At 50.8% G+C, this 23,515-nt stretch overlaps 1 protein-coding gene across 12 annotated transcripts in view; it reads left to right on the plus strand.

The window, feature by feature from the left end:
* Positions 1-23,515, plus strand: part of ANKS1A (ankyrin repeat and sterile alpha motif domain containing 1A) — a 179,939-nt gene that overhangs the window by 145,885 nt on the left and 10,539 nt on the right. For 11 of the 12 annotated variants that reach the window (XR_011995954.1, XM_072730517.1, XM_025990780.2 and 8 more), the window contains 4 exons: positions 4,012-4,078; positions 9,351-9,457; positions 22,391-22,489; positions 23,303-23,455. Coding sequence is in view for 11 of the 12 variants with exons in the window: in XM_072730517.1 (XP_072586618.1) it covers positions 4,012-4,078; positions 9,351-9,457; positions 22,391-22,489; positions 23,303-23,455 (426 nt within the window). In the remaining variant the exon portion in view is untranslated. Of the gene's footprint in view, positions 1-4,011; positions 4,079-7,543; positions 9,142-9,350; positions 9,458-22,390; positions 22,490-23,302; positions 23,456-23,515 lie in introns of those variants that run through there. The other variant, XM_025990784.2, reaches the window with a different exon arrangement.

Consider the following 23,515-nt stretch of genomic DNA (forward strand, 5'->3'; position numbering starts at 1 on the left):
AACTGTGCCTTTCCATGACATTCCACCTGCCTCTTTCTTCCTTGAGATGCAGAACATTTCTGGGAAAACAGCCTAATCAGATTGGTTTTAAACTCAAGCCTAAATGGTGAAACTACACAAAGCATATAGATCAGAATGGAATCTCTTTTCTGTGACAGCTCCTCTTTGTCTAGACTGAAGTGACCATAATCTGTCTCTACTGGTTCTAGGCCATGGAGGGTATGGCAGAGACAGAAAGTGAGGTGCAGCTTCTCCCTGTGTCCCCAGCCCAGACTGAGGGGCTGGGTAGGATCACAGCCCCAGACAGCTCAGTGCTTCTCGTGTCCGGGTGGGCATCTGCCAGTCTCTGCCCAAATAGGACCCCTTCACTACCAATATTCCTCCTAGGCCTGTGTCTCCACCAAGGCAGGAAGGGGTGCTTGGTTATAAACTGTCAATAAGTTGCTGAGTATTCCTAGTTCCTCTATAAACTAGAATCTTCTCAGTTTGACTTAGCTACTACAGTTCACAGGACAACAAAGCATAGTGTACGGTTTCAATGAAACAGTTGTGAGTGTCCTTGCATACCCCTGCCTGAGGGTAGGCTGTGGAAACGTGGGCTGTCCCTAGCCCTTTATAGTTGGTGTGAGAGTGACTCCTGGGGCAGGCAGGAAGGAAGGAAACAGACCAAAGAAGCAGCAGGGTGTTCTGTTCATTGTGATTTCAAAAGGCCCTTTGGCAAAATCTCATGAATTGGGCCAGGAGGCATTGATTGGTTAGGTCTGCAGGTGCTTTGGATGTCAGGGGATTATGAGGACAATGAAATATGTACTGTAGGTGACTTGACTTTATATGAAAAGCTACTTGGGATCATCCTCCATTTCAACTCTTTCTCCCTTGACACTCTGCATGGCCTTGGGAAAACAGCTTTTTCACTACTAGCTCTAAGTATGCGGAAACTCCCCCTATCCTACTTGTTTCATTCATTCAGTAGGTTGCCTATTTAAGAAGAGCCAAGCTGAGGGAGTAAAAGGGCAAGTAAAACATGCTTTCTTCTAACCCTCATGGTTCTTGCAGTGGTGACCCTCCCACCTACACCCTCTTTAGCCTGAAAGAGGGATCCATAGCCTGGTGGAGCCATTCCAGGGATAAGGACCCATTATCCCCTTCCCACTACCATGTAGGAAAAAGTTTTCTCACCTGGACCACCATACTTTTTTTTTTTTTTTTTAAGATTTATTTATTTATTTGAGAGAGAGCACAAGCAGGCGGGGAGGGGCAAAGGAAAGAGGGAGGGGAAGCAGACTCCCTGTGGAGCCAGATTTGGAGCTCAATCTCTCCAGACCCTGAGATCATGACCTGAGCCGAAATCTAGAGACGGATACCCAACTGACTGAGCCACCCAAGTGCCCTCCGAGGACCCTAATTTTCTCCTATAAATATAGAAAATGGCAAGGAAGGCACATCAGCAGATATCTACAGAGTACCTGCTCTTTGCCCAGTGTGGAGGGTTCTGTGATCTGAGTAACCCAGGCTTTTCAGTGCAGCCTCTGGGTGGGGGAGCATCTTGGTCTGTAAAACTAAAAGCTGTCTACCAATATCCCTAAGCCTTCCCTGTGAAAGAGGAGGTGCTCTAGGGGAATAACCAGACCAGTGGGTTGAAGTTGGATAAAAAAAAAGTTTGAATCTGTAAAAAGACAGATGTTACAAATTTGGCACTTTCTGCAAATAGGACAAACTGATGAGAGATAACAAGTGTCCCATCTCTAAAAGGCCTTTAGCAAAATTAGACATGGAGTTGGAGTTGAGATTATATGACTTGTGGGGTCCCTGCTGCGAATTCCAGATTTTGTGCCTGGAAGAACTGTCAAGAGAGAAACTAGGATTTATCCTACAGATACACTTGCATGTGTTTGTTCTACAAATGTGTACAGAATAGTCATGGCACTGTTGAGAATCGAAAAGATTGGAAACTACACATGTGCCCACCAAGGGACTGGTTAAATAAATAGCCACACACTGGAAGACATACCTTATCCATTTAGAAAAAAAAAAGAAAAAAGAAAAAAAGATGTTCTTATGAACTGTGGAAAGAATTCCAATGTATTATCAGAGAACAAGATGCAGAACAGCATATATAGACCTCCTCTTATTATGGGAGTAGAATATCTTTATATGTTTACTTACATGTGACTGCAACAGTCATCTGGAAGCATACTTAAGAAACTAGTTATACCAGTTTCTGCAGAGAGGAGAGCTAGACAGCTGGGAGATAAAGATAGGGAGGTTTTTCTCTGAATAACCTTTGTACCTTTTGAACTTTGAACATATAGATGTAGGACTTGTCAAAACATACAAGTAAAAACATTTAAAAAATAACAAGATCTTACTAGATTCGAGTTCTGAGAAAAACAGAAGGGAAGTGGAAAACAAATGAGCCTTTTACTGGGTATCTACTAAGTCAGGTCTTTGGCCAGATGCTACTTTTAATCCATACAACAACCACTTACCGGAGGCAAGACCCATTCCTGTTTTTGTAGATTTAACTGAGGCTGGGAAAGGGTGAACATACTTGCCTGTCCACATGGGTGGACATTGCACCATGCTGTCCGTTGAAGGAGGCAGCTCTTGAAATGGGGGCAGGGGAGGCCAAAGAAAGTGATACAGTAGGAAGGGAAGGAGGAGGGCATTATCTTCCAAGGACAGGGCAGACCTGCTGTGGTACCGCCCATTTCTCTGCCAGCCTCTGCACTTGGGGCCAGTAAGCAGAGGCACACCTCCCTGTGCTCCACAGGTCAGATGTGTTGTGTTTCTCTTGGCTCTTGCTGAGCTCAGGGATGGAGTTCACCATGCCTGTCAACAGGCCATCAGGTGACTGCTGGGTCAGCAGTCATTTCTGTGGCTGGAGGAAAATAGCCTCAGCTCCCAGCTGCAAAGGGAACAATGGTGCTTGTTCTGTGCTCTTCTGCTAGGTGTCAAATGTGCCATCTTTATCTGCCAGCTGGAGGCTGGCTGGAAAGTTGTTGGGTTTTTTGTTTGTTTGTTTGTTTGTTTGTTTTGATTGTCAGACCCAGGCTCCTTACTTACACTTGAGGGAAAAAGCATCCAAGTTCTGGTACAAAAGGTTCTCGTTTCTTTTTTTTTTTTTTTTTTTTTGGAAAAAAAGCTACAAATGAGCTCATTATCACAGCAAACCCAAAAGAGGGGGAGGAGAGGAAAAGAAGGTGGCCTCCTTGTTACTGCCCTGTCCTGCCCCTGGCCAGATTTCCTGGAGTGGGGTGTCTTGGATCTGACTCAGGGTGACCAAAGCCAGATGGCTGGAACAGGTGGTCCACACAGGGGGCAATGCCAGAGACATTGGATACTTCGAGACCAGCTCTCTCTGCTGCGATCCAGAGGAAGGATACGTGTCTGTACCTTCAGGGAACAAAAAATCATGCCTACCTCCCTTTGACTTCTAAGAGGTTCCTGTGTTCAGGTTCTCTGCTGGTCCCAGCTCTCAAAATTGTCAGACCTCAGAGCCAGCAGTCAGGCAATATCAGTTATATGTTGGATCCTTAGGATTTTGCCAGGCACTGCTCTAGGCACTGGGGGTGTTGCACGAGACCAAGTTGGCGAAGTCTCTACTCATGGAATTTAAGTTCTGGTGTGACCAGTGAAATGTGCCAGGTCTGGCCTGCTGTTCGCCCCAGTGCCCTGTCTCTGCTGGGCTGGGGGAACTGCTGCAAGGAATGATACATAAATGCCTTGGAAGGAAGATTCTCTGGCATTTCCAGCAGCTGAGCACAGGTTGTTTCCCACTTCCTCTCTTCAGAGTGTGTCTTTCACCCCCCGTTAGGCTGTGGTCACAGAACAGCCTTGATCTGTGCGGCAGAGTTCTGATCCCTTGCAGGTTGGTGCTGGACCTTGGAATTCCCTGGAAGAGACCTGGAGGGCTTCCCCACCCTCCCACCCCCGCCCCAGGCACTGATGGTGAGCTGGCAATGTTTAACCTGAACCTGACAGCCTCTCTTTGTTCCTCTTCTGTTTCAGATTGAGAAAATCATGAGCTCTATTGGAGAAGGAATTGACTTTTCTCAGGAACAGCAGAAGATCTCAGGTATTGTACCAAGCAGCCGTTCTTGCCATGGAATACAGACCTTTGACTCTTTTCTGGCTTGGGTTTTTTCCTCTGACTCAGAAGACAGACATTTGGTGTGTGAGAGAGAGGTCAGCCTCAGCCCCGAATCATGCTCTTGCAGTTCAGAATCTCATGTGTCTATATAGCCTATTGAGCTGTTACTTTAGGGCTATGACACTTTTTACATACTGGAGGGGAAATTGCATTTTTGGCGGGCCTTTTAGGAAAGTTTCTCTCCCTCTCCCTCTCCCTCTCCCTCTCCCTCTCCCTCTCCCTCTCCCTCTCCCTCTCCCTCTCCCTCTCCCTCTCCCTCTCCCTCTCTCTCTCTCTCTCTCTCTCTCTCTCTCTCTAAAGGTTGTCACTTATCCATAATTATTTCTGTAAATATAGGCTTTTTCCAATTGGCCCATATTGGAGTATACCTCAGCGTTGGTCTCTCCAGCTTCCCAGACAGCTCTGGCACTAGCCCTTCGTGAGAAAGTGGCTCTCGTTTGCCTGCTCCATGGCAGTGGCAGTGTTGGGTTGGATCAGTGGGCTCAGACTGTTAGCCTGTATCACCCAGAGGGAGTGGCTTTGCCGGTCCTCATCTTTTTCTTCATTTTTACATTTATTTAGTCATTCATCATTTTTACTCCAGATCACTGCTACTCTGGGTATTATTTTCTTTTCAAAGCCCTATGGGGTGAGGCCTGCCTCATTTTCCTTTGTTTGAAGCAGGCAGCTAGAGAGGCCATATCTGAGCTGTTTTCTTTGATAATGGAATTGTGGTTGTGTTATTTTCTCAGGTGAGGTGACCTTTCTAAAGGTGCCTCTTAGCTAAAGCAAATCTCACACCTTATCCCTAAGCATCTGTAGACCACCCTGCTGTCAGAACCCCTGCTGAGAGCAGCTTCATGGGGCCTGGCTTCTCCCTATCATTGAGGAAATGCCTCTCTAACTGAAGGGATGGTATTCCCTGCTCACTCAGGAGGCTGCATCCAGGATTGACCTGTGACCCTTCTCATTCCCCTGGCCCTGTCAGGAAGTCTGAGGGGTGGGGACAAGTACTCACATCAGTGCTTGTGGAAAGAGCATGGGTATCATACAGGTCTTGGGCGAGTCACTTAGTCTCCCTAAGCCCCCAATTCTCTATCTTCAACATTTGAATAAGAGTACCTGCCTCATGGATTTGTTGGGAATGAGTACTCTATACAAATACTTGAGCAGAAGAGGTAAACAGTAGATCTGCTTGGTTTTTGTCCATGAAATAATTACTTAATCGTACTGAAAAACCTAAAGGAGAGGGGCATCTGCTCCCCTGGCTTGTCTCCCTCTACCACTTTTCCACCTGGGATTCCTGGAGCCTCTTCCCTCCAGCAGCCTTCTTTCCCTGGTTCCTAGCAAAGAGGGCCCAGCTGGGTTTGGTCTGTCTCTGTTGGTCTTGGATCATGCTGGGGTCTGCAGAGGTGGCTCTGCTGGCTAAGAGTTTGTGGCTCTGTTTCCCCATGCTCAGGCAAACAACCTCACACTCTGTTGTAGCATGCGGGCTTTATCAAGAGTCAAGTGTTTGTTGGGAATAGATGTTCAGTACTGAGACAAACACCGTTGCCTGTTTTCCAAGCTGTGCTTTGGGGGCAGCCAGGAATGGAGTAGATAGCATTCAGCTCAGTTGAAGCTGCTTTCTGCTTTCCTGTACCCCTGTATGTCCAGGACTGCATGTGCTTGAGAGTTTGGGTCAGAGTAGGCCATTACCTCTCAACTTTGATAAATCAGGAGATGGGGCAGCACCTCTGAAAAACACATTTCTGGAAGAGTCCCTCTCGGAGATGGTGATACTGAGCTCTTTCCTTGCCCCATGGGTCCCACTCAGCAGTTCTTACCCCTGCAAACCCATATGAGTGGTGAGAGCTGGTCTGGCTACCTGCCTACGTCATTGGATCCCAACCAATGGTCCTGTTTTAGCACTGTGGAGCTGAGCTATCCTCCATCTAGCCCCTTAGGAGAGTCCAGGGCAGGCACAAAAGAACAGCTACCTGAACAGAGGGTGTGTCCACCCAAGCTGCAGAGTCCTGGCCCACTGTGTGTGTGTACTGCTACCAGGCCAGGAAGCATGGAGAAAGTAGAACTGTCTGCCCATGAACTCTGTCTTCTACCAGATGAGTCAGGAAGAGGCTTTCCCCAGGACCTCAGGGAGCATTAGCCTTCAGCTCAGACCAAAGCAGAATTCTTATTTATTTTGAATGGTCAGTAGCAGGGTCCAGATTGTCCTTAGATTTCTGGATCTAGAAGAGGCCTGGGCTCTGGGGTTGCCAGCCTGGGAAGAAGAGGAGCAGGCCTTCCAGCAGGAAGCCATTAACAAGCATAGGATTGCTCAGTGTGACTGGTTTTGCAGAGGACATGTCCTGAAGGATGAGACCCTAAGAGGAACTGGAGTCTTATTCTTGTCTTGGGCCTTGGGAACCTCAGCTGCCAGCAATGGACCTAGTTACCCAAATCCCCAACAGACAGGTTTCACAACTCATTCTGCTGTCAGGAGTCCCAGGAAGGGATGCCTTCCTCCTGGCCCAGGCCCCCTGGCTGCTTTCAACAAAGGCTTGTGTGTGGAGCAGCAGAAGAGATCACTTGCTTTCTTTTGCTAAAGCCAGCCTTTTAGCTATTGAGTAGCCGTTCAATGCAGGCTCCTTCCGGGGCCTGACCTCCCTGCACACAGAGCCCCCTTCTTCACCAAGGCCATCTACAGTCTGTTGAGCTGTAGGTACCCCCCAGCATGTTTAGAGGTGACCTGTGGTCCCAGGGTCTTTGTTTCTACATGTTCCCTTCGCTGTCTTCACAGCTGTACTTGGGCTTTGGTCCTTTACCTTGGCGCCTCCCCTCCCATGTCCTCCTCTAGGTTGTGAGGAGCCTGCTCTGGGACTGGTGCTTCTCCCTTGGGCTCCGAGAGGCCCCAAGAGAAGTCTCTTGCTAAGTTGTTGAGTACGCTCGCTCACCTGAGGAATATTAGGTGTAACATCTTTATTTCATTGCCGTTTTTGTGATGCCCCATGGCTTTTCCTCTTGGCAGGGAGGCACACTCTTTCTTACATGGTGAGTGGGGTAGGGGGGTCACTTCACCTGTGGGCTGTGCCCTCAGGGCCGTGTCATTCCTCTGTCCCCTTCTCTGGCTGTCCTAGAAGCTATTGGCCCAAACTGTAGGAATGTGCCTTCTGCCCCCGATAAGCTGTTTCCAGCCCCTTGAGCTGCAGGTAGAGTTTCCCCCATCTCCGCCTTTCATACGCATTTGTGTCAGCCGACATGAGATGCTGAGGAACCTGTCATTTTGCTCTGGTGCTTGTGCTGCCGTGTCCTTCTCTCTTGGTGGCGGCAGCAGCAGCTTCTGCTCCGATGTCCGATCCCTGATGTATTTTCCTGAGCGTGGAAGGGAGGAGGGTGATGGGGAGGGGAGAGGGGGAGGGCCAGACATTATGAGAGCGAGCGAAGGCTGTGGGGCCGGCAGCAGGCAGCGTGGAGCCCAGGAGCCTCCAGACAAAGCACTCTGCTGCCGTTCTGTGAGGGCACACATCCACCGGCAGCAGGACCACAGCTGCCTGGCTGGGGGATTACAAGCAGGAATGAATCAGCAGCCGGGGACACTTGACTTCATAGACACACAAGAGCCTGCCGCCTAGGTTCCCTGGAGCAGACAGCCCCACTCAAGGGCAGGGCACCCAGCGTCTCGGAGGGCTGCTGCAGCGTGCATCGGGAGGCCGCCGGGTCCCAGACCACCAGCTGTTCTGCAGAGGACAGAGGAAGGGGAGCCTAGGACAGTGGGTTGCCAGGGGCTCCCAGATAACCAGGCCAGTTGGCCTTGGCCCACCTCGAAGGGCAGAAAGTGCCAGGAACAACAGAATGACTTTCACCGTGTCAAGAGTTCTCTGGAGGTGATGTTTTCATAGTTGGTTCTTCTTTTTCCTTCCTTGCTCTTTTTCCCTTCTTTCATCCGTTCTTACCCAGGAGAACTGGAGAAGCAGGTGGGGTTTAGGTGCTCAGCTCTGGTCTGTAGGGAGGGCTGAACTCGGTTCCTCCCCACCCCACCACACGCCCCTGTCCGCCGTGAGCAGAGCAGATACATGTCGTCCCTTCCCCACTTGCCCTCAGAGGAGAACGTCAAGATCGGGAGACCCAGGGAGGACAGTTGCTGTCTTTATCACTCAGCCGAACAGAGGACGGCGCCGAACGTGAATAGACTTAAGCTGCCACAGCTCAGCTGACAGAGGACTGCTTCCTTTTCCCCTTTCTTTCATCCGGGCTGGGTTTTGTCGTCTTTAGCCAAGGACTGGATCTGCCTGCCGGCTTTCCACCTGAGCAGGCAGGCGAGTCACAGGAGCAGCCACTATCAGGAGAGGAAAATGAATGCCCAGCCCCGGCAAAAGAGCCCGGCCCGGGAAGGCAGCCCTTCAGACAGCGTCCTGGCGTGGGAGACGCCCCGCTCGCCAGCAGCCAGAGTCTAGCTGGGGACTGGGCTCCTGGCCTCCGCTGGCCACGCAGCCCAAAGGAGTGCCATGTCACCGTCACAGCCGAGCCACACCTGAGCCCAATCCCCGGGCCCCTGGCCCATGTGCCACCCCTGGCCCCTCTGCCTTGACCCTCTGAGCACAAAGGGCCGGTGGCCATGGTGTGCTTATTCCGGGACTGCTGGGGCAAAACAAGTAAAAGTCTCTTTTCTCCCCACTGCCGGGTTCTGTGCTGCTTGCGTTGCATGTGCCGGGTCCCTGTGAACGGCCGCCGCCACCGCTTGGCCCTCGGAGCCCTCACTGTGTGCCTGTGCCCCTCAGCTGCATGAAGATGTGTGTGCTCTCCTGACCAGTGTGTGCTGCCAGGTTGCAGGACTTGCCCCACGCCCACAGCCCCATGGGGGCTCCAGAAGTTGCATGGATGAGAGGAGCCCCTGAGCCCCTCTAGTGCCCGTGGGAACAGACTTCCTGAAATACCTCAGTGTGAACGCTGACACGGAGTTCCCCCGATCTGTGGGCAGAGACCGTGCATGTGCTACTGCGGCCCTGGAGCAGCTCGGACAGAGGGGGTGGGTGAGTGTGCAGCCCAGGCTGTCCTGCCCTTGGCCTGCACCCGGAAAAGGAGCTGCAGGTCCTCTGCTCTGTGGTCTCTTATACATAGTCTGGCTGCTTTATGGTAATGACTATGATGTGGCAGTGCCACCTGTCTTCCTCTGAGTGCCGCTGCTACCGCCTTAATGGTTTTTCCCTTTTCAAGCGTCTGCCGATTCCTCTCTCGTCAGGTTCACGGACGCTGGAGCAGAGCGTCGGGGAGTGGCTGGAGGCGGTGGGGCTGCAGCAGTATGAGAGCAAGTTGCTTCTGAATGGCTTTGATGATGTCCGCTTCCTGGTAAGTGCCCAGAGGCCTCCTCAGGGGCAGGGTGCAGCCCCGAGGAACCCTGCCTCTCTGATCTCCCTGTGGGCATGTGAGAAACAGTACAAAGAGCTCTCTGAAGTGACTTTCGACATCTGGGAAGTCAGCCTGAGTGTTTTGTGCCTTCTTTCTAAACTCTGTTCCCTTCAGCTCTGCTCCCTGAAACAGTTCTGTAAGTGAGAGCTCTTTGCGAGTCTGTGTCTGAAGGGGTAGGGTCCCTGCCTGCAGACCTTTTCCCTGCACTGGTCCCCTTCTCGGCTTTCAGACCCAGTGTTGTGCGGTGAGGCCTCAAGGCTGTCTTGTTCTGGGTCAGACCCTAGGAGTTTGGGAGGGCAAGACAGCCAAGTTTCCTGTGATGACTCCCTGTCCCATCTTTGTTGGATACCAGAAGTTTCCTTTATCTGGAAGTTTCCTTCCAGAATGCTGTTGTCAAGCAGGTAGTCATTGAAGCAAGGAGCCCTGTCCAACAGAATGGCTTCTTCCCTGCCTACCCCACACCAAGCATCAAGGCTGGGAAATGTGGCCGTGAAACCTCAGGGAATCATAACCTCAGGGATGGCCCAGAGGAGAGGCTGAATTAGTGGTTTGAAGGATTGGTTGCTTTTCCGAGGTATAATTTTGTACTATCTTTTTATACAGCACAAGGTGCCAAAGAAAAAGAAAAATCTAGGTGCCTTTCCTCAGGTTGCCTGTGAAGTACAGGCCCGGCTGTGATCCTGGGCGTAGAATCCAGTGCTCCTTTTTTCGGTCCAGAAAGTAGCTCAGGCAGGGTACCCACGAGCATCCCTCTCCTGGAGGCCCTCCAGGAAATGGTAAAGTAAAGGAGTCAGGGCCAGTCAGCCCAGAGCTCCTGTCTCCAGTGTGGGTTCCTGTGGGCTTCCCACTGATGGGCTTGCATTTGGTGCTTCCCAAATAGCAGCTTGCCCCGAGTGCTAGTCTGGGGCTGCCAGGAGCAACGCTGACAAGGACAGGCTCGCCTCACCTGAGCCATCTCCATCTCCAGGGCAGACAGTAAAGTTTGCAGCAAACAACCCTTCCAAAGCCAGCTGACAGCCAGTTATTTTTCAACTTTTAAAAATCTTAGGTTCTTAAATAGCAGTTTTTTAAAGCTAAACTGGATATGTTTATGGTTCTTATAACCTAACCCCTGACTCACCATGTTCCTGGGGGAAGGCTGACAAATCCAGCATAGAGGTGGTGGCTCAGCCAGTGAGCTGGGCAGTTGGCTGCTGGTGCTGAGCACTGAGGAACCTTCCCTCTCCGAGCACACCCTCTTCACCAGACCAGCTGTCAGACAGGCAAGGAAGGGGGGCTGTGGACTTCACAGTGTCCCTTCCTTTTGCTTCAGGATTTTAGAGGCTGAGCTCTTAACTTCTCACCCCTTCTGCTAATTTTGGAAAGGGTAAGGTTCCCAACCCTTGAACATCAAGACTCCCTTTAAAACTGCTTCCCTGCCCCTCCCCATGCTCGGACCCAGAAAGTAGCTAGGCGGGCATCTTGGTTAAGTCTGGCCCTGAACCAAATGTCCATGCATGATATAGGGCCTCTGTTAGAACGGCTCTTTCTTTTGGGGAAGGATACTCATTGAGGGAGGCAGGTAGCTCAGTCTTTCCAGGACCCTTCTAGGCCCCTCCCATTGCCCTGGGTAGAGTCTGTTAGTCCTCACTGCTCTCTCATTTCGGGTGGGGTGCTGGCAGGTGGAGTCTGTGTAGGAAGAAATGCTGATTACACCTCAGTTGAACATGTTACTTCTGATACCTAGAGTGGCCTAAGTAGCCATGCAAAGCATCCTGGGTAATTGCATGTAAATTGCCAGATGTACTGGAAGACTAATTGTTTTAGCAACCAGAAAAAAGGTAAAAAATACACAAGAAGGGGACATATTTATTTAGAAACGTTTTCTTGGTACATATGGTATAATTTCTGTCGCATTAGCTATGGTATGTGTCCATGTAGTTAGGCTTTCGGTAGATTGTAAATGTTTTTCTTGGTTCTGAAATGCCCGGGAGACTCTTCTACAAGATACACAAGTAACTGCCAGGGAGCCAGGCTCTAGATGTCGGTCATCTGGACACGAAGAGTGTTTCACAGACAAGGTGTTGCTGTATCACTTCCCTGTGACAAGGGTCCCAATCAGGGTGGGAGGGACTTTACCATCACATGTTCTAATCATCTGTGCCTTAAACCCTTCCAGATAATCTTGGCTTTGGTGCTTTCTAGTGACACAGAATTCACCATCTTACAAAGTAGTAGCCTCTCATTCTTTGCATTGCTCAGGCTGAGCCAAGATCTCTTTCCTTGTGGTTTCTGTCTCCTGGCCCCAGGTTTACCTTTTGGGCCAGATAGAACACACTGAAGCCCTTTAGAAGATTGAAGACTTTCTGTCCTGTCCCCCTGGGTCCGGTCTTGTCTAGGTCCAGCGTCCTCTTACTCCAGGCTGTTCCTCCTGTGATGTGAAGACTGAGCTGGGCAAACATTGCACCTTGAACTTTATTCACATCCTCTTGCCTGTTGGCAGAAAGCACCTTTGATTTGCAGGTGTCAGGGCCAGGGCAGCGGGAGCTGCCAAGTGTTCCCGAGGCTGATCCAGCTGATGCCTTAAGAGACAGGGCCAGGAATCTAGCTCCCACCTCTGCTGGCCAGCCCCCAACCCTGACTCACACATCACAGCCAGTCCATTTTTCACAAGTCCTGCCCACAGGAAGGGGGCTTTCTTAGGAGAAAAGTGAAAGTGTATTGTATCAACATGGCAGGAAGGTAATTGGTGGTGGACGAGTTTGTGGCTCAATGCATGCTGATGCAGGAGGTCTCCACGTCTGGGGACTGAAATTGACCTCCTTCAGAGGGTGATAGTTGCATCAGGGATGGTGCTCCACGTGCTGGAGTGTCATGTGGGTGTTAAAACATGTTTTTGAAGAATGTCTGACGTTCACCAAGGGGAAATGTTCACCTCGGAATGTTGAGTGAAGAAATCAAGACACAGAAATCCATATGCGACACAATCTTAATTTTCAAAAAAGAAAACCTCTGCACGAGAGGTGCAAGGGTGTAAGCCAAAACATTGTCGGTGGTTATCTAAAGAGGATTGTAGTTGACTTCCTCTCTTTTTTAGAATGTAATAGTTGTTCTGCATTTCCTACAATGAATGGATCAGAAGTCAGAAAAGCAAATAATGCATGTGTCTGAAGGAACTTGATGGTCTAGCTGGGAAAACAAGACACATAAAGCAATAAAAACAATAGACCAGCTAGGTGGAAAGTGCTGTGGTGAGGCATATAGATGCTGCAGGAGCACAGGGGAGGAGAACCCACCTTCCCAAGCATGGACTGTGTGCTGGGTGCTGAGCTGGCTCACAATCCTGGGCATATTGTTGGTCAAGTCTTCAGATGGAGCTGTGAGGTCCAGAGAGTGAAGGCACTGCCAGTAAGTAGCAGGGTCAAGATGCTAGCCCAGATCTGTCCAGCTTTGAACTTCTGGGTTGTGCTTGCTCTGTGAGAGTTTACAGAGGCTGTGGGACTTGGAGGGACCACACACAGAGGAGGGGCGAGTGTGGAGCTGAGTGACCTGCTGTGAGTAAGGAGACCAGTGGGTGAGTATTGTGAGGGAGGGGGCCTTGGCTAGGCAGGAGAGGTAGCCTGGGCTCGACTGTGAGGGACTTTGACAGCCACATTACAGGAGGCCCTCTGGTTATGCCCTCATCAGATGGAGAGACCCCAGAGTCTGGGTGCACCTTAGATGGCAGGGCACAGTGGAGAGCGGGCACTGGTGGATGCAGCGCTGGGTGGACAAATGGAATGTGGAAATGAGTCTGAGCCAGCTCAGGATGGGTTAGAAACAGACTGAGCCATAAGCCTGTCACCTCGAACAGCATCGTCAGTGAGGCCTCTAGCTCCTCCTGTCAATTTATTTCTCCACAGGTTTCTACTACGTGAAGATAGGCTCCTACTGTTTTCCTGTCTGTTTCTGAGACCATGGCCAGCTTGTTCCTGTGCATTGGGGAGAGAGGACTGACAAAGAGGAGCAGTCCCCGAAAGAGCTAAAAAGCACAGGCTCAGGGAGGAGGTCATTCTTTATTGTTTCCAGCCTGGTCCTCAGACCCTGGAGCTTCTCTTTCTGTTCTGTCCCTAGATTATCTCCTCACTCTTTAGCCCCGGAAGCCAGCATTCTGTGCATAGTGAGGCCATGCCCTTGGGTTCCTACCCTGGCTTCCTGTGCTCCTTCCCTTTGCCTTCTTCCTCTCAGGCTCCAAAGGGCCTCTTTTGGCCTGGGCAGAAGTGCTATGGCACTGCTGCCTGGACACCTCCCTGCATCGACTTCCTCTCCAGCTGCCCAGCCCTGTCTTCTCCCCACATAGCACTCTAACTGCTGGCTGCTGTGTCAGAATTTTCTGTGCCCCAGTGTGAAGCAGGACCCAAGAGGGAAATTTTCCTCAACTAGGGACATTGGAGGGTCCATAGAGCTGGGCTTTGAAAGGAATACTGTCAGTGTGGCTCCTGCCTCCTGGACTGACTAATTTCTGTGACCACTTAACTCTGGGGTGGCAGGGGCGGTGGTGGTCAAGGGTTGACACACCACCAAATGCTTCCTCATCTCTGCTGGGCCCTTTAACCTTGAGACAAAGCAGGCTCACTCTGGGGCCCTTTCCAGACCAAGCCTCTTGCTCTCCCTCTTCCTTTCTCTCTGCCAGACCATGTAGAGTTCTTCGGGGTTGAGGTGGTATCAGCTGGCATCCCCATAACTCCACTCTGGCTTTGTCCTGTCCCCTTTACAGTAGAAGAAATTGAGAACTGTTTTCATGGCTGTGAAATTAACTAAGTACACTTTAAGATGGATTTGGACTGTTCAGTGGCTTCTGATTGCTGACACCTCAGTGTGAACAGCAACAGGGGATTCTGTGTTGGTGTCTCAGACTGTCCGAGTGTTTAGGTATTCCAGTCTGTACCATGTGCATGTGTAGAAAGTGAAGCCCGCGAGGCAGGGCCCAGGGACCCATGTGTCTCTATCGGAGGCACAGACCTCCTCACACACCAAGTGTCAGGTAAAATCCAGGTGTTCACTGGCATCCCTGAAGCCCATCAACAGACTCTTGGGGTCCATAGACTCCACACTGAGGACTCTTGGATTAAGTCATTTGCCCAAGGTTACTCCTCAAACAGATGGCTGAGTGTGACTAGAAGTTCTCCGGGGCCCAGAGCCATCTCCCACTGACCACTCTAGTCTCCACACCTCCTTTCCCAGGAACATGCTATGCCTGGGCCTCGTGCTCCAGTGCATCCCCTCAAAGAAGGGGCCTGGTGTGTGAGCCAGTGAGCTAGGCTAGTGCTACTGCCATCCCTTGCAGGTGCCAATCTGAGTCAGGAAGACCATTCCATCTATCTACTGTGTGTTGGGAGCCACTCCCAAGAAGGCTGGGAAAAGGAGCCAGTGGGAATCAGGTCCCAGTAAGCTCTTGGCCTTGGCTAGGGGCCCCACAGAAGCCCTTTGGCTCTGCAACTCCCACCAGCACAGGTCAGTGATGGTAGGTGCCCCTGCTTTGCATTCTCAGCGAAGGTCAGCAGCTGGCTGAAGCCACAGTTAAAGTGAACTGGGGGGAGAAAGCCTCAAAGGAAAAGTTGAGGTTCTACTTATTTGTAAGAGAACCAGACTAGGAGTCAGGAAATTTGAGTTTTCCTCTAGGCACCCTCATAAGATTTTGGACAGGTTGCTCAGCCGCCCTGTTTATCCCATCCCATGGCATCTCATTTGACTGCTTATTTTAGGGGGGCATTAGCTCTTGCAGGGGACATACTGTTCCCTGTGGTGATGCAGAATAGCCACTGAGACCAACCATGACCATACTAGCATAAGGCAGTAAGGTGGCATGTTCTTTGCAATGGAGGGCAGATAGCAGTTGTTCTCTGCAGGATGCAGATTGGCTTGTCCTCAGATGCATGGTGTAAAGCTTGCTTTGAGGCGGTCTTGGAACTTGAGCCCTTTGACTCCAGATTGCCTTGGGCCTAGCTAACTTCCACTGTTGATTTGGGGGGCAGGGTGAATACAACACCTTGACCTCTACTAAGGCTTCAAAAAGGCAGATGTTCAGAGGTAATGGGTAGCAGATGGATGGCAGGATGCTGTGCCTGGTATGAAGAGAATGGGGATGCCAAGACCTGACCAGGAGAACAAGGGTCATGAAGGGGTGTTGTTTCCACAAAATTGGGAGGTGAGGCCCAACACAGGTGCTGTTGTTGGCACCCATCCTCAGGAGCCCTTTGAAGAATGACGGGTGGAGAGGGCCTCTGGCTTCGGAAACAGAACTGGTAACGTTTGTGCTTCTTCCTCCTCTTCTATGAAACTGCACTTGTCACCATCAAGCTCTCTCTCCAAGTGAGGACAGGTCTGTGCTGCAGCGGGGTTGGGGATCACTAGGATAGCAGGGCGTGTGGGGTTGAGATAAGCTGCTCTTGCTGCTCAGGGCACTGAGCTGGGGGAAGGTGTCAGTTTGGGAAGTTCTGTGACACAGCCCCCGGGAGGCACAGATTGACTGGGCCAGACTGCAGCGAACAGAGAAACATAAGACGACTCCTTGAGCACCTGGCTCCTGCCAGCAGGTCCATGCTCAGGGCTATGGGAAAGAAGCAACTCTGTGAACTGAATATGGCAGGGACGGGGCTATGTGACCTCAGGCAAGTTAGTCCTTTGCTGGACCTCAGCTTTCTTGTGACTAAACAGGATAGCTTCCCTCTGCCCTGAGCAGGACCAGCTAACTCCCTGGCACAGCTCCCGAGCCCAGGCGAACATCCCCGCTTCCCCTGCCCGGAACTTGTCACTGCCCTCAAGAATGGTGGCTTCTGTCACAGCTACCTGTGCTTGTGCTGTGCCCTCAGCTGGGGAGGCTCATGACCCACTTCTCTGCCCTCTTCCCACCTCCATGTCAAACTCCCCCCTGGACCTGGCCACCACCCTGCCTCTGAGGCCTGCACATCCCTGAGGCTCCCCTTCCCCACCCCAGCACGTCCCCGCCTCTCCCAGTCCTCATCCTTGTCCCTCACAGGGGTCTCCAAAAGGCCACAATTGTAAAGTCAGCAGCACTTATTTTGACTATTCAGACTCTTCTTTTTATATCTATGGTGCCCCCTCCAACCATAAGTTCCCTTGGTCACTCAACATTTTTATTGCATACGGACAACATGCCAGGCATTGTTCTAGATGTAGGTGACAAAGCTATGAGTGAAACAGGCAGAGGTCTCTGGCCTCTAACAGCCTTGGAACCCTCTCAGCAAGCCTCTCAGCCTCTTTTCCCTTTGGCTGAGAAGGGTCCACCGCAATGTGCCACATTCCCAAATGTTCCCTTCTTAGGCCTTTCTGCTATTTGTTGAAGACATGCCCAACAGTTAAAGAAATTTCCAGCAAAATATTAACAAGTGAGATACCTCTCAAGACGCAAAAGAATGTTTCCTTCTGTTAAAATATATGGTCAGGAAGACTCTGAAGATAATCAGCCCTGGAGGGCCAGGGAAACCTAGGGAGAAAGGGCCATGGGTCCTGCAACAGCCCTTCCCTCCACCTCTGCCAGGACTCTCCTCTGGACTCCCAGAGGCATTTCCTGCTCTCCATGCTCCTTCCCTGGCCCCTGGCTGCAGGCATCTCTGTTCCCCTCTCCACATATCCACTGAGCTATGCCCAGGCTCTGGGCCTTGGAATCCCCACTCGGCATCAACAAGCCCCGTTTGAGATAACTTTCTGTGCCCACACTGGTGAAGCCCAATGACGGATACTGGCAGGAAGGAGAAACCATTCAAATGGAAAGTAAAATTAATTACAGCTGCAACAGCAGACACGATTTCTCATTTATACATTCTCAAGGAAGGACACCCAGATGCTGTGTGGTGGTGTGAGTCAGTCCACTAAGCAGGTTCAAGCTGTCCTGCATGAGCTCTAACGGGTCAGCCTCTCCCTGAGTCAGCCTGCTCTAGGCCCCTAGATGCTGAAGGCCCTGGGCCCGGTGCTTGGGCTGCATATACCATGGCCTGGGTCATGTCCTGACCCTGCTTCTCCCTCACCGTGAGGCCATGGCCAGCCCTCCCCTCACCCACCTCCAGAGGTCCACGCAGTGCTAAGAGTTGGGATTCTGTATCGGTAAAGAAGTAATCACTGCCCCTGCCCCAGAGGTGGAGAGCAGGTGGGTGAGAGGGAGGTTCTGCGGTAGGGACATTAGTGCTAGAGCCCAAGTGCGCCCTGGCCCTAGGATGGATTCCCTGCTCTGGTTCTCCGGCTGCTGCTCCCTGCACCTTCCACACTCTGCTTTGTCTACAACAGACCCCACCTAAGCAAGAAGAAAGAGCCTGGAACACGACTTTAGGGTTTGTCAGATAGAGGTTTAACTGTCCCTTTGTCACTGAAAAGCTCTGTGCCCTTGGATAAGCCACTTCGCTTTGAGCCTCAGTTTCTTTTTTTTTTTTTTTTAATTTTTATTTATTTATGATAGTCACACACACACAGAGAGAGAGAGAGAGAGAGAGAGAGAGAGAGAGGCAGAGACACAGGCAGGCTCCATGCACTGGGAGCCTGACGTGGGATTCGATCCCGGGTCTCCAGGATCGCGCCCTGGGCCAAAGGCAGGCGCCAAACCGCTGCGCCACCCAGGGATCCCTGAGCCTCAGTTTCTTTGTATAATTGGGCAGTTCCTATTTCAAAGGTTTGTTGACAGAGCTTTTTTTCAAGTGATGAATGCACAGTCCTTGCACAGTGTCAGGATGTAGTCAGGACCTGTGGTCACAGGCACTTTGTGTGTCATCTCCCCCACAAAGACCAGCAGACGGTGCCCGGGCAACTCTTGTGACCCTGAGAACTAATACTTGCTGTGCTCTTCCTTAGATGTCTAGAGAGCAGGCGTGGCCAAGATGGCAGGATCCTGGCACTACCACTGGCCGTGAAGCCTGGTTCCTGGCCTGTAAAGGGAGGAACAGGGTAAACGCCTGCCAGGTTGTGAGCACGGAGCGACAGGACAGTGAATGGCTGAAGCAGAGTCTGGAATGAGGAGGCCCTGACACTTTGTCCCACCTCTGTCCTCCTTCCTTGGAACTGAACCCAGCCAGGCAGAGTGTCGACTAGTTATGGGTTTCAGATTTCTCTTAGACTAAGAAGCCTTTTTTTTTTTTAATCTAAGAAATAACCTCTATTCACTGAAATGCTTAGGTCAATGAGCTGTTCTACTTTCTTAGCTCCCTAATTAGGAACTCAGCACAGTGCCTGGTTCATAGTAGCCCTCGGTTATAAACATTCGTGGTAGAAGGTGAAATAGAAATTCTAGTCTCTACCCCATAGCCCTCCTCAGGAAGATGCTTCTGAAAGGCAGGGGCCCCTTTCTCCCTTTAGTAAAGAGGCTGTGGAAACTTCTAGAATGTTTCTGGCCTTTGAAGATTTGGAGCACCTTAGAGCCCCCCCACAAACTAATCCAGGAGGATGTCAATGTGGCACATGCAGGAAATCAGGAGACCCTGCCTGCCCCCAGGATGAGCTTGGCAACTGCCCGCTTTGATTTTCTGTCACATCCTTTGTTTTTATTTTGTTTCCCTCTGTCTGTGTCTCCTCAAAGCCACATGCAGCCCCCGGGCCTCCTGACTGAGTACTGAAGGCCCCGTCTCCAGCTGGATTTGGGCTTCCTGGTTGTCTTCAATTCAGCATTAATGTTGCCTGAAAAGCTTGTGAGGGGTTGGGAGTAAATGTTGGAGCTTCAGCAGGACTTCAGAAACTTCCTGAAGTGCACTGTTCTATGCAGGAACTGAACTCACCAGTGTCCTCATCATCAGGCAGAGAGTCTGTGCGGGTAGCTGCCTCTCTCTGCCTTTCCCATCAGCACACACTAAACCTGGGCCCAGAGGGACTACAGGAACTCTGGGTGCTGACTCCTGGGCTTGGGGTGACTAAGGAGCTGGCTTCACCTGGGGTGGTGCCCTTTTCACAGGGGCCTTTCCGCAGGCCCAGGCCTCCCTGATGACCCTGCAAAGGAGTGTGTTCTATCTGCAGGCTGAGCAGAGGGAGCTTCCAGCCTGGCTTCAAAGCTCCCTCCACCTGGGCTTCCTTGAGCTTAACGCTTGGAAGGTATCCTCTGTGGGGCAAAGGTTTTGTCACCATGCACAGGCTCCGAGGAGGCTACCGCACTGGCATTCAGTGTAGCTCAGGTACAAAGGTGAGGCCACCGGGTGATGGTCTGGAGCTGCCATGAGTCACTCAACCTCTTTTATCTGTAAAGTGGGCATAGGAATACTCACATCAGTAGAATAGATAGTCCAGAAAGAATCCCAGAAACACAGGAATTTAGGAAACATCAGAGGTCATCTCAGATTGGTAGGGAAAAGATAGCTCCTTCAAGAAATGGACAACTTGGGATGCCTGGGTGGCTCAGCAGTTTAGCGCCACTTTCAACCCAGGAAGTGATCCTGGAGACCCGGGATCAAGTCCAACGTCGGGCTCCCTGCATGGAGCCTGCTTCTCCCTCTGCCTGTGTCTCTGCCTCTCTCTCTCTCTCTCTGTGTGTGTCTCTCATGAATAAGTAAATAAAAATCTTTTTAAAAATCCAGATAGATTAAAGATTTAGTTATAAAAAATGAAATTAAAACTACAGCAAGAAAATATGCAAGAATTGTTTTTATAAATCTTGGAGAGGGGAAGAGAAGAGGCCTTTCTAAGTCTGATAGCACTGAGGGAAGCTCTACAAGGTACAGGTACAGACCAATAACATTTCTGCACAAATAAAGCCAACATGAAAGTCAAATGATGAACTGGAAAAAAAACAAATGTCTTACAAATGTCTCTTATTCATAGATAAAAGGCATTAATTTTCTTTATAAAGAATTTCTCCAAATTCAATACAGAAAAGATCAGCACCTCCAGAGATAAACACACAAAAGCTATCAGGGGGTCATTCCTGGAAAAGGAGCTACGGATGCTCCCACACGTGTGGTCCTAGAGCCTCTGGACAGGAGCCCCGGGCCGAATCCTGGCTCCATGCTTACATATGTGACCCCCACAAGGTCTTCATGTTCTCTGGGCTTCAACTTCCTGAGCATAAAGTGGAGGTAACCACAGTCCACTTTATTAAGTGGGTTTTAGCAAGCATCAAGAATGTGGAGTGGGACAGTAATTGTTATGTAAATGCTTGATTGATAAAACCTGGAGAGATGCCATGGTGCCCCTATGAGTAGGACGCTCTTACGATAAGAAATAAGCAGTGATGAGCCATTTCTCCACCATGTTGCTGACAGTGCAAGGAATCTAGCACCCATATCACTGATGGGAGTATAGATACATGTTAGACTTCTAAATACGCTGTGACCAAGCAGTCTCTTGGATAACCATCCTTGAGATGACGCACATATGGGAGTATTCCTACAATACTACTTGTAAAAGCTAAAATTGGAAATAGTCCTCCTTCAGTGGGGAACTGGGTAAATACTTTATAATATCAGTATGTCTCTAATCTCCGTGATCATGCAGCTTGGAAGAAAGGGGCAAGTTTACCTGTACTGACAGGGAGCAATCTCCTGTGTCCAGGCATACCTTGTTTTATTGCCCTTTGCTTTATTGTACTTTGAAGACACCGCATTTTTTTTGTTTGTTTGTTTGTTTGCAAATTGAAGGTTTGTGGTAACTCTGTGTCAGTCAAGTCTGTGGGCACCATTTTTCCAACAGCATTTGTTCATTTAGTGTCTGTGTCATATTTTGGTGATTCTTGCAATATTCTAAATTTTTTCATTATTTTTTACAATGATCTGTGATTTTAACCCACTGAAAGTTTAGATGGTGGTTAGCATTTTTTAGAAGTATTTTACAATTAAGTTATGTTTATAATTTTTAAAGACATAATTGCTATTGCATACTCAATGGACTGCAGTATTGTATGAGATAACTTTGATATGCCCTAAGAAACCAAAAATTTCATTTGACTCATTTTATTGCAATATTCACCCAACTCATAATATCTCCAAGGCACGCCTGTGTATTAAGTAGTAAGAATAAGGTGTCAAACAACATGTACAAGAATTCCATTAGTGGGAAAGGGAAGCTGGCTCTGAAGGGACATTCGGGAAAGCAATCAATTGCCTCTGGGGGCATGCTGGGCCCAAAGCGGGATGGAACTTGTGAGTTTTCATGGATCATAATCTGATAAAACCTACGAGGCAACACTACTGTGAGGGGTATAACATCCTCCTAGAGGCCGGAGACAGGGAGCAGCCAGGTCTTAGCTCCACCACGAGATGCGTGGCCTCAGTACGTTCCTGACCTGTGTGCCTCTTTTTCCTCATCCGCAAAATAAGGATGCAGACAACTGCCAAGGTCATGAGTGTGAAATGGGGTAATCCGAGTCAAAGCACTGGGGTCCTGTGAGCACCAGCCCTCCTCCTCCCCATCACGTTCAGTGGCCCAGCCCTAGCATTCCCCAGTTCCCTGGCCAGCCAGACACCTTTTTTTCTAAGGGCTCCGCTTTGAGGCTCCCTGCCTCCCTGGGATGAGTCTGGTTCCTAGGCTGCCCATGTGACTTGGCTGCTACAGCCTTCAAGTTAGGAAAGCATGTCTGTGAGGAAGCTCTCAGATGCTTGTGAACCTGAGGCACATGCACTCAGGGTGGGTCAGGGCACACTGTGCCCTCCAAGACCCCATCAGCACTGGCACGCAGCACTGCGGAGCTCACCTGGGGGCTGCTCAGGCAGGAGTGGGCTGTCTGGGCAGACTTGTCTGCTGCTTGCCGCACCCCCTACCTGCACAAGACTTCTCGTTGCCTGGTCTGGCCTCTGTGGGTTGCTGGGGTCTGCATTCCTCTTAGTGCCTTTGGGGAAGGAGGAGAATTTGGTTGAGGGGCCACAAGAAGCTGCCACTAGGCTTGCATCTGTTCGGCAGGGTGCTTACGTTAATCTCTTCTGCTTGCAGGGGTCTAACGTGATGGAGGAGCAAGACCTGCGGGATATTGGCATCACTGACCCCCAGCACCGGCGAAAGCTTCTCCAGGCAGCAAAGTCCCTGCCCAAGGTGACTGGCAGCTCTGTAGCCTCAGCCTGGGTTGGAGCCGGGGCCCCTCCCTGATGCCCCCTGGACCCAGAAGAGGGAAAGTACTCAGCTCCAGGGCATACAGATTACTGCAAGGTGTCTGCCCTGCATCCTGGGGGACCCAGCAGGCAGCATAGAGGCCTGTTTGCCTTCTTGCCCAGTCTTAAGGCCCCAGAAAGGCAGCAGAGACTAGGGACAGTTGACTCAGTCCAGGGTCCGGAGGGAGGTTCCAGGCTTCTGCCCAGCACAGGAGCTGGTACCCACAGACTTGACCTGTCACCTGGAGCCTCTTTGGGTTCTTTCCTGACTTTGAAGACCAGGCCAGCCTGCATCTGACCCCCAACATCACACTTTCCTCAGGAAGGCAGAGGGATGCTCAGGGCAGCAGACAAGGCAGTTTTTCCCTGGAGAGCCAGGGGCCAGTAGGCCCACAGGTCTCTCCCTTGACCTCACTGGTGCTAATAAGTCCAGCGTACCCTTGCTTGTTCCACTCACCCCAAGCTTGGGAAGTACAAACAAGTCCCACCAGTGAGCCCAGTACTCACTTCACAGGTGCCACCAAGTCTGTGACCTTGCCAGAGCTCAGTGGGAGCCCTTCTGCAAACCCTTCCTCCCCCTAGCCATTCCCTCTAGGGCTGTCTGCCCCAGGCTGGTGTGCTCTCAGAGCCCTGCCTCTCAGATAGGGAAGCCGAAACCAGAGCAGCAGCAGAAGGGGCTGTGTGAAGGGAGGGGCCCCTGGGCTTTTGTCCCATGAGGGCTGTGATGTCAGTCCTTCCACCCCTTCTCGGCACATAGGTGAAAGCTCTGGGCTATGATGGCAACAGCCCCCCATCAGTGCCCTCCTGGCTGGACTCCCTGGGGCTGCAGGACTATGTGCACTCCTTCCTGTCGAGTGGCTACAGCTCTATTGATACTGTGAAGAACCTCTGGGAACTGGAGCTTGTCAACGTGAGTGTAGCCTGTGCTTGGGCCGGGCCTGGCCCCCCAAGGGTGCAGGCTGGGGGTGGG

The sequence above is a fragment of the Vulpes vulpes genome, chromosome 1 (assembly GCF_048418805.1).
Source record: "Vulpes vulpes isolate BD-2025 chromosome 1, VulVul3, whole genome shotgun sequence".
Lineage (NCBI taxonomy): Eukaryota > Metazoa > Chordata > Mammalia > Carnivora > Canidae > Vulpes > Vulpes vulpes.